The following is an 11,568-nucleotide window of genomic DNA, read 5'->3' on the forward strand; positions in this document are numbered from 1 at the left end:
AGTGGACACATGCGTGCACATACACATACACACACACACATGCGCGCACACACGCACAGCCCAAAAGCAGACAGACAGACACAGATGTAAAGACAATCATGCAGACACTCGGACGGGGGAGGGCCGCCTGCAGACCCTGGGAGGCACCCACGTGCATAGAGCCACACTCAGGCCACACGCTGGCTTGCAAAGCCCATGCACATGAATGTGGGCGCCGTGCTGGTGTGCACGCACACCCCCGGGCTCATCTGCTCTCCTCGGGCACCTGCTGTGTATGTGCCCTGGCCGGGGGCTGGGTGGGGCCCACACCCACCTTAGGGCAAGTGCACTGGGCAAGAGGCCAGTGCCCCAGACCCTGTAACTGTTCCTCCATCACTGGAGAAGGTGTGCCCAGGCCCAGAGCAGGAAGTGCTGGCTGGGTCCAGAGCTCAGCTGGTCAGGGAAGGCTTCTTGGAGGAGGAGCCACTTCTCCAGAACTTCCTAGCCGATGGCAGAGGGTGAGAGCCGGGTCACCATTGACAGAAGAACAGCTTGCAACAAGGCGCAGGCGCTTGGAGGGAGAGCGTCTGAGTGGTGAGCAGGAGGTGGGGGGGGAGAGGGAGTGGCTGGGTGCCCAGAGGGGCCCAATGCTGAGGGGTGGCCTGGTGCCCAGAAGGGCTTGCCCCAGTGCGGGGAAGCAGCACCTCTTCCGAGCCTGGTGATCGGGCTCCCTGGCTCTTGCCTTCACTAGCCCTTCCGGGCGAATGTGGGACAGGATGGTGAGAACACACTCGCCTGTCACCTCCCTTGTTTTCGGGGAGGACACCCAGCTGGCAGGAAGGGTTTGGAGTGGGGTGAGGGTTGGCGACCCCCCAGTGTACCCAGGAGGTGGGACCCAAGGGGTCTGGGAAAGGCACAGTCAGGACCTGTGATGGGGATGGTGGATGGGAGGTGAGGGGGCACCAGAGTAGGGGTGATGACCCAGGCGCCGGGAGGTGGGGAGACTGGGGGTAGGGTGGGCACTGGGTGCTGCCTGGGGGGATGTGGAATGAGGTCTAGGAGGATGGGCAGAAGCTGAGCCCAGACCAGAGAGTGCGGCTCCAGGTGGGGTGCCTGATGACTATGTCTTCTGAGGGGTACCCCCGGATGAGGGTGGCCTGGGACTCAGGGTGAGCCTGGGTCTCCGGGCCTTGAAGCTCATCAGGGCTGCTCTGGACACTCAAGGCGGCGGAGGGGCAGAAAGGCCCGGGTGCGCGTGCCTGTGCACACACACACATACACACACACAGCCCCAGGGAGAGGCCCGTGGGTGTGGGGCGGCAGGTGTGGGACAGGGGTCAAGGTAGAGACAGCAGGGAGCCTGCAGCTCAGCCCAGCGGGCACTGCCCACACCCTGTCACACCAGCCTGCGGGCCCCGCCCTAGCGGAGGTCAGTGGTGCCCGGGGACTCTCACGGTGCCCCGCAGTGTGCCCTCAGGTCCAGGTTAGGTTTGCAGAGCAAAGACGGGCCTCGAGGGGCAGCCACCAGCACGGAGCCAGGCTGGGCGTGGGGCTGGGGGAGGCTGGCGAGGGGCCTGGATGTGGTGAAGCCAGGGCAAGGCGGCCGGGGGTGCGAATGGAAGGCTGTGGGGAGTCGTGGATGGGTCTGGGGTTGGAGGGGGTACCTGGTGGGACCTGAGATTCGGGACGGTCAAGCGCAGCTGGGGAGCCGCTGTGAGCAGAGTCGGGAGGCCGAGGCGTCCACGGGGACTCATTGAGCCTTTGGTGCAGCCCTGGGTTGGGACAAAGGTGGCTGAGTCGCCTGGGTGGCCCCAAGTCTCTGCCTGTGCAACCTCCCTGGAGACCCATCTCCAACTGTTGGTGCCACCCCCAGAACCTGCCTCCAGGTTCCTGGAAAAGGGCCTCCAAGACCAGCCCACTCCTGGCATCGGGGAATCACCCAGCTGGGCTCCCTGGCACCAGCCCAGCCCCTACCAGGATTCCAGACAGACCTGGCAGGTCCAGGCCCCACTCCCAGGGTCTTCGTTGTCCTGGGATCCCATGTGTGCCAGGCATGGGGCTGGGCACACAGCAGGGCTAGCTCAGCATGAGCCCGCCCCAACCAAGACAGGACCGGGCTCAGCCTTCCCCGCACCCCCCGGGACAGCCTGAGGCAGTCTGGAATGTTCTCTTTCTCCCGGCTCCCACACTGGCAGGGCAGGGCTCTGAGGGTCACCGGCCAGGGGAGAGTGCAGGAGGCACAAGGAGCTCCGCGGCAATGCGCCTGCCAGCACAGGCCCATCAAGTGAGGGCAGGGCTCCCGAGTGCTGGACCCGGGGAGGACGGTGACCTGTGGCCGGGCGGGGCTGATAAGGCCCCATCAATCACCTGGCCTGTCCCTCCTGAGCCCGCGGCCTCCGGCACAGAGAGGAGGCCCCCACGTCTGACCTCTGGACAGCTTGCTGGAGGGTGTGTGGGGTGAGGGTCTGGCCTCTGTGGACTCTAGTGTCACTGCCCCTGGCAAACAGATTTGGGGAGGGGCCGCTGCTGCCCAATGTCACCCCAGGGTCAGGGTCAGGCGCCGGCTCCAGCCTGGCCTTTGGCCTGGGTGGGGGCGCCCTGGAGAAGGCTGAGGGCTCTGCTCTAACTTGACTTTGTCGGTCCAGCTCTCTCCAGCCCACACTCTCAAGGTCAAAGTGAGAGCTCGTGGCCACTTTCCGCCCCTGTGCACGGCGGTGGGAGGGTGGCCCCCATAAGATGCCCCCGCCCCTCAGCTTAACCCACAGAGAAGAAAGAGCCCAGCTGGCTGGGCCAGACTCACAAGGCCTATGCCCCAGGGGTCCAGGGTGGGGGCCTGTGCCACACCCCCAGGCCTCAGGGGCCCCTCCCCACCCCAGGGAAGGGACCAGAGCACACCTTGGGGTGGGTGGGAAGGAGAGGCACCGTGAGAAGCAGCAGAGGGACACCCCCCCCCCCCCCCCCCGTCCCTGGTTAAATATAGACCCTTGGCCCCTCCCACCCAGGCTGCAGGCCCTGATAAGCCCCTGCCAGTGCCTTTGGTCAGTACCCTCAGCCCTTCCTGCCTCCTGCGGTTCTGAGACGCTCAGGGGAGGAGGTGGCCTCCCATGGCGGCCCCAAGTGCCCCTCTGAGCAGAAGCAGTTAGGCCTGATGAGCTGAATGGGGGTGAGCCAGGCTCTGGGAGCGGGACGCAGGGGCGGGTGCTGGCGGACATTTGCAGCATCAGGGCCTCAGATCCAGGCGGCCCTGGCTGTGTTGTCGGGGCAGCCCTGGGGCTAGAGCTGTGGGGGCCGTGCCCTGTGCCCTATTCTGCTGGGAGGGTCTGACCTGGCAGCCCGGTGAGGACAGGTCCTGGGCGGGCGGGGCGGGGGTGGAGCCAGGGAGGCCGCGGGAAGGGATTGCTCTCTGCATCTCAGCTCCAGCTGCCGCCTGGCTCCGGACTGGAGGCTGCTGGTGACACTTCCTCTTAGCCAGCCCAGGGTCGCCTTCTGGGGCAAGCTTCTCATCAAAAGCTGCCGGGCCTTGCCAGCCCCACGGGCTCTCTCCAGCTTCTGGGCCTGGAGTCCGGGGCTAGGCGGCCCCCATCCCCTGAGCATCTGTCGCCCGCAGCTCTCCCGCAGCCTAGATGCCATCATCACGGTCAGCGTCCTCTGGGCCGGAGCCGCACAGTCCGGAGGAGCCCAAGGGGCCACAGAACCCTGGGCAGTCCAGGAAGTCCAACAGCAAGGATGTGCCCAGCAACCCCCGGGAGGACTCCAAGCCCGGCTTCGGCACCTTGCGGCGGGCCTTCTCCCGAGTGAGCCCCCAGGTGCTGGCGCAGAGCCCTGAGGACAGCGTGGGCCTGCTGCGGCGCAGCTCCCGCTTCCTGATGCGGTCCATCCGGCGTCCCCTGACCAGCAAGCCGACTGCTGACCAGACCCAGGTCGCCTCTGCACCAGGGGTGGCCCCGGGCCCCGGGGTGCCCGCCAAGGTCGGCGGCGGAGTGAGCAGGCAGTCATCCCTGGGCGCCAGGCCGGAGGACGCAGGCCCCGAGACAGGTGAGGACCACGTGGAAGCAGCGGCGCCATGTGGAAGGAAAGGGGCCGGAGCGCCCCCAAGCCCCCCAAGCCCCACCCCACACCTGCAGTTAAGCTTTTCCAGCTTTCCAGTAAGGAGTGCCCACCGGGCAGAGGGGCAGAGGGGGGCTCAGCGGTGAGGTGACTGGCCTCGGTCCCCCCTCTGGGAAGCAGAGAGCTGGGATTTGAACCCAGATCCACACGGCTCCAGGGCCCGAGCTCCCCCACAGCCTGCTCCCGGAGGGACAGAGCGCTGGCCAGGCCTGGGCTTGCAGAGGGACGGGGAGCTCTCCGGAGGGGTGAGGAGCCTGCCCAGGGGACGATGCCCCAGAGCAGGGCCAGGGTGGGGTGCAGGCAGGGGATTTCTGGCGTGGGGCAGGCAGCAGGCAGGGACCGGCAGCACATGCTGAATGTGGGCCCTGGGGCAGGAGCCGGACATACCTGAGCTCTGACCCTTTGGACGAGTGGCCAGGACTGCCCTGGGGGCCCCCAGGTCCGGCCAGCAGAGCTGCGGGTGGGAGCAGGGATGAGGCAAGGGGAAGGCAGGGAATGACCCCTGTGGCTCCTCCAGCCAGGTTTGGTTTCTGGCTCACAGGGGTGACGCGGCGGCAGCGTCTGCAGCTGCAGTTCCTGGGGCGGGCCTCAGCCGGAGCTTGGAGGCTGCCCCCTCCCCCCCAGGGTCAGACCCCCACCGACCTTACTTACACCCCTCACACCCTTCTTCCCCCCGTCTTTGCAAAAGACAAATCCGTGGCTGACCTCATCACGGAGCGGCAGCTCTTGGTGGCCTTCCAGCAGCTGCAGGACGTGGAGTCGCAGCTGGTGACCCGCAGAAACTCACACACCTTCCAGCAGGACCCCACGGGCTTCGCGCGCCAGGCCATGGACGTGTGTCTGCACTACGACGCGCTGGCTGCCCAGATTGGCGCCATCGTGCGCGAGACGCTGGGCCCCGACGGCGTGGACGCGGCCGCGCTGGCCGAGCTGACCCGCGTGGTGTGCGCCGAGGAGGCGGCCCACCCCGCGCCCCCCGCCGACGGCGACTTCCTGCGCACGCCGCGCCGCTGGCGCCAGCTCTGGGAGGAAGCCGTCCGCCAGAGCGCACAGGAGCGCGTCCTGCAGGCCGGCGCGCCGGAGAGCCCCGGGGCGCCGGAGAGCCCCGGGGCGGCCGAGGGCGCCTCGAACCTGGCCCGGCTGCTGGCGGACCTCGGCGCCGTGGTCCGCCGGGACCTGCAGAAGGTGCAGCTGGAGGTGCAGCCGACCTACGCGGCCGCGGGCTTTCCCGCCTGGGAGGTCTACCTGCGCGCCTTCCACGGCGCCGTGGCCCAGCGCCTGCAGGAGCTCGCCACGGGCGCGCGCGGCTGCGAGCAGCTCTACCTGCTGCTGGACTGGGCCGCCAACGTGTACAGCAGGTGAGGCCGGCCAGCGCCCGCCAGGGGCTGCTCCACTCACCTGGCACTGCCCACCGACCTCAGAGCGACCCCCAAGGGCAGGGCCGTTGCTCCCTGGGGGAAGGCTGTGGACTGGGGGCCCAAGATCCTGGGGGGGGGGGCAGAGGCTTCGACATTCTTTCCTGAGTCCCAGGCCCCGTGCACTCTGATGGGGTGTTTTTAAGGGGTCCCCGTTCTCCATTCCCAGAGCTGGAAGGTGTGAAGGGGAGGGAGGGAGCGCAGTCAGGGGCCCGTCCGCCAGCCACCTTGAGAGAAGGGAAATAGCACCCCTCCAGGCAGCACCCCGGGGCTGGCAGTGGGTGAGGTTGGGGTTCACCTGTCTCCCCATCGGGAGCTTCCACCTCCGACTGTTCTGGGTGATGGGGCGGATCCCCTCTCTGGACTGGAGGCGGTGCCTACAGCCCTGGGCTCGCTACTGCATTTGCAGGGTGTCCTCAGGCAGGTAACCCCCAACCTGGCTTTCCTGATGTGGGCTGGGAAGTGAGCTGTGTGGCTCCGGGGTGCTTAGGGCCCGGGCTTGGTTGTGCCCCGACCTCGAGGGTAGTGGTCACTACTGAGGCAGCCAGGCTGAGGTCCTTGTGCATCCTGGGCGGCACAGCTGGCAGCCAGGCGCCTGGGGAGGCTGCTGGGAGGGACAGGGTGGGCCGGGAAGACGGAGGATGCGGTGGGGGAGGCAAGTGTGTGAGCAGAAGCCCAGGTTCTGCCTGCGGCCAGGCGCTGGCTTCGAGCCTGGCTGGGGGTGAGGGGAGGGCACCAGACCCCCATTCAGGCCTTCAGCCCCCCGCCCTGCCTTCCAGTCCTGATTTCCTGGGTGCCCCAGACCTGGCTTTGCCCGCAGAGCCGCTGCCCCCACTCCTGGCCCCTGAGGTGTGGGCCCGGCTGGAGAGCGACTACACCAGCTTCCTTGAGGTGAGGCGGGTGGGGACGGGGGCAGGGGGTGTCCTCGGCCAAGCTGGCCGGGGTTCAGGCCTCAGCCACTCCTCACCCAGTGGCCTGTAGGTTGGCGCCCCGGAGGGCCCGGGGGCAGCTGAGCGTGCCTCAAACCTGGCGTGACTTCCGGCAGACCTCGGCCCCTTGTCTCCAGGGGTGCACAGGGGCTGAGGAGGCAGGGGACCCCTGCCCTCCTTCCTGGGGAGCTCTCGCGACAGCCCCTCCCACCCTTCCAGACCAAGATCGGGAGCTGCTTCGAGAACATCTTAGAGCTGGAGCGGAGCCGCTGGGGGGACCCCGAGACCCCCGAGGTGCTGCAGGGCCACTACCACACGCCACTGTCCCTCGACGTTCACATGGTGCGCTGAGCAGGGCACACAGGCTGTGTCTGGCCGCAGGCAGGGCTGCGTGGACACCCAGAGCTGTAGATACCAGCCTGACCCCCCACCCCTCAGACCTGAGGTCCCACAGGGGCAGACTGGACACACCCCCAGCCAGCTGCACGCAGAGGCAGGACCCCCAGGGCACATCTCCCAGCTTGGCCCTCTGCGTGGGGGTGGGGAGGTTGGCCCCAGGCTGGAGATGGGGCGCTGGAGGCTTGGGGCCCTGCACTGGGGCTCACACACGCTCAGTTTGCGGCTCTGCCGGCAGCTCGTGGCGGAGCACGTGAAGGCTGCCGGGGCCATCTCCCCAGAGCTGGAGGCCACCACCCAGGGAATCTGTGCCCGCGCACTGGGCCTCTTCCTGCCCAGGTGCGGCGGCCGCGGGGTGGGGCGGGAGGCGTGGCCAGGCGGACGGGGTGGCACGGGCGGTCTGGGAACTTGGGGTTTGCGATCCCGCGACAGGGGGGAGGGGACCCACATCTTAAGGCCCGACGCCTGGGGGCGCCCTGAGGGGAGGGCGGACTCCGGGTCACAGCACGTTCCAGAAGGGTCCCGACGGCCTCTGCGTACCGCGCCCCCAGCTTCGAAAAGGCTTTTCTGGCGTCGGGGGAGGTGAGCGCACCGCACCTGGGCGCCAGCATCAACGCCCTGGAGGAGCTCAGGTGAGCGCCCGGCGGCTCCTGGGGGCGCTGCCCGCCGCGGCCAGCAGGGGGCGCGCGAGTCCGGGAGGCGGGGAGGGCGCTGGGCCTCCCCAGGGCGGACAGTCGGCCTCCCGGGACTGCGCCCCCACCCCACCCCCACCCCCACCCCGCCTGCGCGGCGTCCTCCGTTGGCCCCGGGAAGGGGTGCGGGCGTCGGAGGCTGAGCGGAGGCTGAGAATGTCCAGCTGCCCCAGACCCTGCCTGTTGCGCCGCAGGGGCCCTAGCGCTCCGGCCGCGTCCCTCTCCCCGCACGTCCTCCCAGCCAGCTTCTTCCCTTCTAGGGAGACCTCCTCCTCTCGGGAGCCCCCCTGACTTAGGGCTGGGCTGTGGGTGGGCCCTGGGCCCCTGCAGCACCGGAGACAGAGACTGAGGGGAGTGGCGAGGGGGGACTCCAGAGGGCCAGGTGGGGAAGGGGGAGAAGCAGGGGAGGGAGGGGACAGGGAAAGGCGGAAGGGGGGGCAGGCAGGGGCCGGTCAGCAAGCCAGACCCGGCTGTCTGGCCTGGGATCCCAGCCCCCGTCCCCCGGGGGCCCTTCCTTACCTGCCCCACGCAGACCCGGGCGCCTGCTGCCTCGCCCTCTGCCGTGGAGGACTCCGCGCACATTTGCTCTCTGTGGCACCTGTGGTGTGCCAGGCCGAGCGCCCCCTCCGCTGGGGACAGTCGGCCAAGTGCCGCATCCTCACGCGAGGGAAAGCAGGGGCTCGGGAAGGCCCCACGCGTGTCCGAGGTCACACAGCCCAGTGCTGGGCCTGGACTGGAACCCGAGCATGGGTGTGAGCACCTTGGGGCTCCACTGCTTGGACAGTGTCCCTGATCTGTGCAGGCCCCCCCGGGGCGTGGGGGCCCTGGGGTTCTGCCCCGGGAAGTGTTTTCTGACCCTTGTAGGCAGCCCCTGGCCCCTGCCATGAACTCTGGCTTGTCCTTCTTGTCCCTGAGCTGGGCATGGGACAGAGCCTCGCCCTGAGTTTTGTCAACAGTGACATGGAGACATTGTTACCTTCCCAGGAGGCCCCCCTGCCAGGCACCATCCCTTCACCAAGAGGGGTGAAGGTTTGCCCCAGGGAAACTGCCAGGCGGTGGGGCTACCCCACTTGCTGAGCTGCCCCTCTACAATCACTTGGCCTTGGTGCTCTGTCCTCCTTGTCTCAGAAACATTGCAGCCCCAGGGGTGGCCTCACATTTTAGTCTAAGTGCGTGGAGGCCGTGTAGTGCCTAGTTTGTGGGCTGTACGCTGCTCTTGTCCTCCTCTCTGCTCCCCTGTCCACTCTGCCACCTGCCCTGGCCCCTCCCCAGGACCAGTCTTCCGGCCAAGTTCCCAGGAACTTTTGAGGGGCTGCAGAAGCCCCTGGTGGCTGCCACCGGCACCTTCCAGAAGCACCTGCTCCAGGGCTTGCAGCGTGATGTGCAGGTGAGTGGGAAGGGCCCTTCTCACCACGCCCAGCAGGTGCCGGTGCCCGGAGCCTGGCTTTCCCAGGCACAGCACAGACACCCCAGGGGCAGTTTCAGGGGCGGGGTGCTGTGGTGGGTGCGCCACCCGGGCAAGTTTTCTACCGAGCGGGGATGATCAGGTAACACCTACCTCCTTACTTTGGTCCCCACCTCCCAATGGAAAGACCCAAGCCCCCACTGTGGGTCCAGGCCCCTGACCCAGCTCCCCCGGGACCACACCTTTGGCAAACTGGCCTGAGGCCCAAAGGCACATCCTGCAGGGAGCTCCTGCCAGGGAAAGGCCTAGAGACAAAATTCGGGGTAGATGAGAAGCCCCCAGAGCATCTGGTAAAGAAGGGGTCACATCGCCCCCCAGAGTATCTTCCAGGCGACAGAATGTTCCTTAGCCTTAAAGACTGTCTGGGCCCGTGGAGGGGGGCTGCAGTGGATGGGGAGGACGGGCCGAAGATTCCCCCCATCCCTCTGCCCAGCCGCTCTTCAGCGCCGTGTGCACCAAGGACTGGCTGACGCAGGACCCACTAACGCCCCTCATGGACAAGGTGGTGGCCTTTGCCCGCCATCTCGAGCACGTCGTCCCACCGCGGGGACAGGTATCTCGAGGGGGTGGAGGCCGGGGCGGCACCACCAGGGCCAAGTGGTTACCCTGACCATGCCCTGACCCGAACCCCAGGAGATTCTGCAGGAGGCGCACCGATACGTGGTCCGCGAGTACCTGGCGCAGGTGCTGAAGCCGCGCGAGCGCTTCCGAGGCCCCGCGCGAGTGGCCGGCTCCCAGAAGATGGGCCAGGAGGCCCAGGCCATCCACAACACCTTCCAGGGCTTGGTAGGCGGGCGCGGCCGAGCCAGGAGTGGCCTCCTCGGAGACAGACTCTGACCTGGGGGAGGGGGACCCACCAGCACCCCCATTCTCATTTCAGCTCAGCCTCTGCAAGAGCCCTGGGCTGGGCGGGAGGCAGGTGGGGCGCGGCTCTGTGTGTATCTGCATGCAGCCCGTGGGGCCAGTAGGGGAGGGGTGAGGATCCCACCTGCCGGGAGGCCTCTCTGCCATTTGCCCCTGCCGCCTGCCCGCCCAGGCCCCTCCCTGCGCCTCATCTGGCTGTGGTGTCCACTGCCTGGCTCCAGGCAGAACCTCCCCCTCGGCCTCGGTTTCTCGTTCTGTGCAGAGATGGGGAGACACCTGTGTGCTGTATGGGGGGCGGTGAGCACCGCCTTGCTGTGACTGGGGGGGCATGAGGGAGGTGGGGGTGAGCGCTGTGGTGCTGTGACTGACGGGGGCGTGGGGGAGGTGGGGGTAGGCACCCCGTGCTGTGGATGGGGGGATATTCGGGAGGTGGGGGTGGGCACCGCCGTGCTGTGGCTGGAGGTGGGGACGTGGGGGATGTCGGGGTGTGGGGAGATGGGGGTTGGGGGCGGTGGGGGGTGGGCACCGCTGTGCTGTGGCTGGAGTGGGGGCGTGGGAGGTTGGAGTGCTGAAGGGCTGGCACGAGTGGAGGGGCTTCAGGTTGGGGTCTGGGGGCTCCTGGGGGCGTTGCCAGCCCAGCAGCGCCTTCCTGTCTCCGCAGGGATCTGAGGCCGCCTGGCTGGGCCAGGCCATCCCGCGCGTGGCGGACATACTAGGCGAGACTCACAAAGCCAACATCCAGACGCACCTGGAGAAACTGATCGGGAACTACCCCGACATCAGGTCCGCACCCTACCTGCTCCGGCTCCACGGGAGGGAGGGGTGGGGTGCTCAAGCCAGGCCAGCAAGTGGGCCCCTGTGCGCGAGGGTACTGGCCCTCCTCCGGGCACCCGCGCCACCTCGGTCAGTCCTGTCAGTCCCGTGGTGGGGTGGAGAGACCCCTGCAGTCGGAGGGAGGTCGGGTGCCTCCTCCCAGTGTGACGGTGGCCCCCAGAGTTTGCAGGGAGGTGGGGCCCCCCACCGCCTGGAAGCCCGGAGATTCTTGAGGCCCGGCCAGGAAAAAGGAGGCTTTGATCCCTGGGGGTGTGTTGGGGGGAATGGTGAGTCATAAACCTGTGGAATTCCCAGCCTGAATTGGGGATTCCTGGAAAAAGCCCCAGGCCCAGTCCCTGCCCGGTCCACGGCACCCCCACCCGGACAGTTGCCTGCCCCCGCAGGACTGTCGCTCAGCTCCGGTTGCGCCACCGGGCCCTCCCCTGCACTGTGTCAGGAGTCGGCCTGATTGTTGCCCAGCCTGCGGCCACTTTGGCTGGACCCTGCCAGCTTGCCTCGCCCCTCCCATGGCTTCCCAGACCTGGGTCCACCTGCCACCCCTGGGGTGCACCGTCTCCTGGCCTGGCCTTTTGCAGACTGGCCTGGGAATCACCGGGCTGGCTGGACTCCCAAGCCTGAGTCCAGGGCTTCCCTCACCGGGTTGGCGGGGTCTCCAGGGGGCTGGGTGGGCAGTGACATCCCTCTGTCTCTGCAGGCGAGACCACGTGCTGGCCATCCTGGCCCTGCGCCGCCTGGGCCGCCGGCGGAACCACGAGCTCCTGCAGCGCGCCCAGGACCTGCTAAGGGCCGCCGCCAAGTCCAGGGGTGCCGAGGCCCTGGAGAGCCACGTGCTTTTCGAGGAGATCGAGGTGCCCAACTCCATGGACCTGCTGATCACCTGCATCTAG

The 11,568-nt window shown here is 67.9% G+C and overlaps 1 protein-coding gene across 1 annotated transcript; it reads left to right on the forward strand.

Moving 5' to 3' along the window:
- Positions 1–487: 487 nt before the first annotated feature.
- EXOC3L4 (exocyst complex component 3 like 4) lies at positions 488–11,568 on the forward strand (the record flags this gene model as incomplete). Its single annotated transcript, XM_084240339.1, is given in 13 exon segments — positions 488–573; positions 3,587–3,599; positions 3,603–4,124; positions 4,711–5,444; positions 6,281–6,392; positions 6,650–6,772; positions 7,065–7,165; positions 7,378–7,458; positions 8,791–8,905; positions 9,417–9,536; positions 9,617–9,769; positions 10,509–10,630; positions 11,376–11,568. Coding segments are annotated over 13 exon segments (2,475 nt in total).

The sequence above is a fragment of the Talpa europaea genome (assembly GCF_964194135.1).
Source record: "Talpa europaea genome assembly, chromosome: 8".
Classification (NCBI taxonomy): Eukaryota; Metazoa; Chordata; class Mammalia; order Eulipotyphla; family Talpidae; genus Talpa; species Talpa europaea.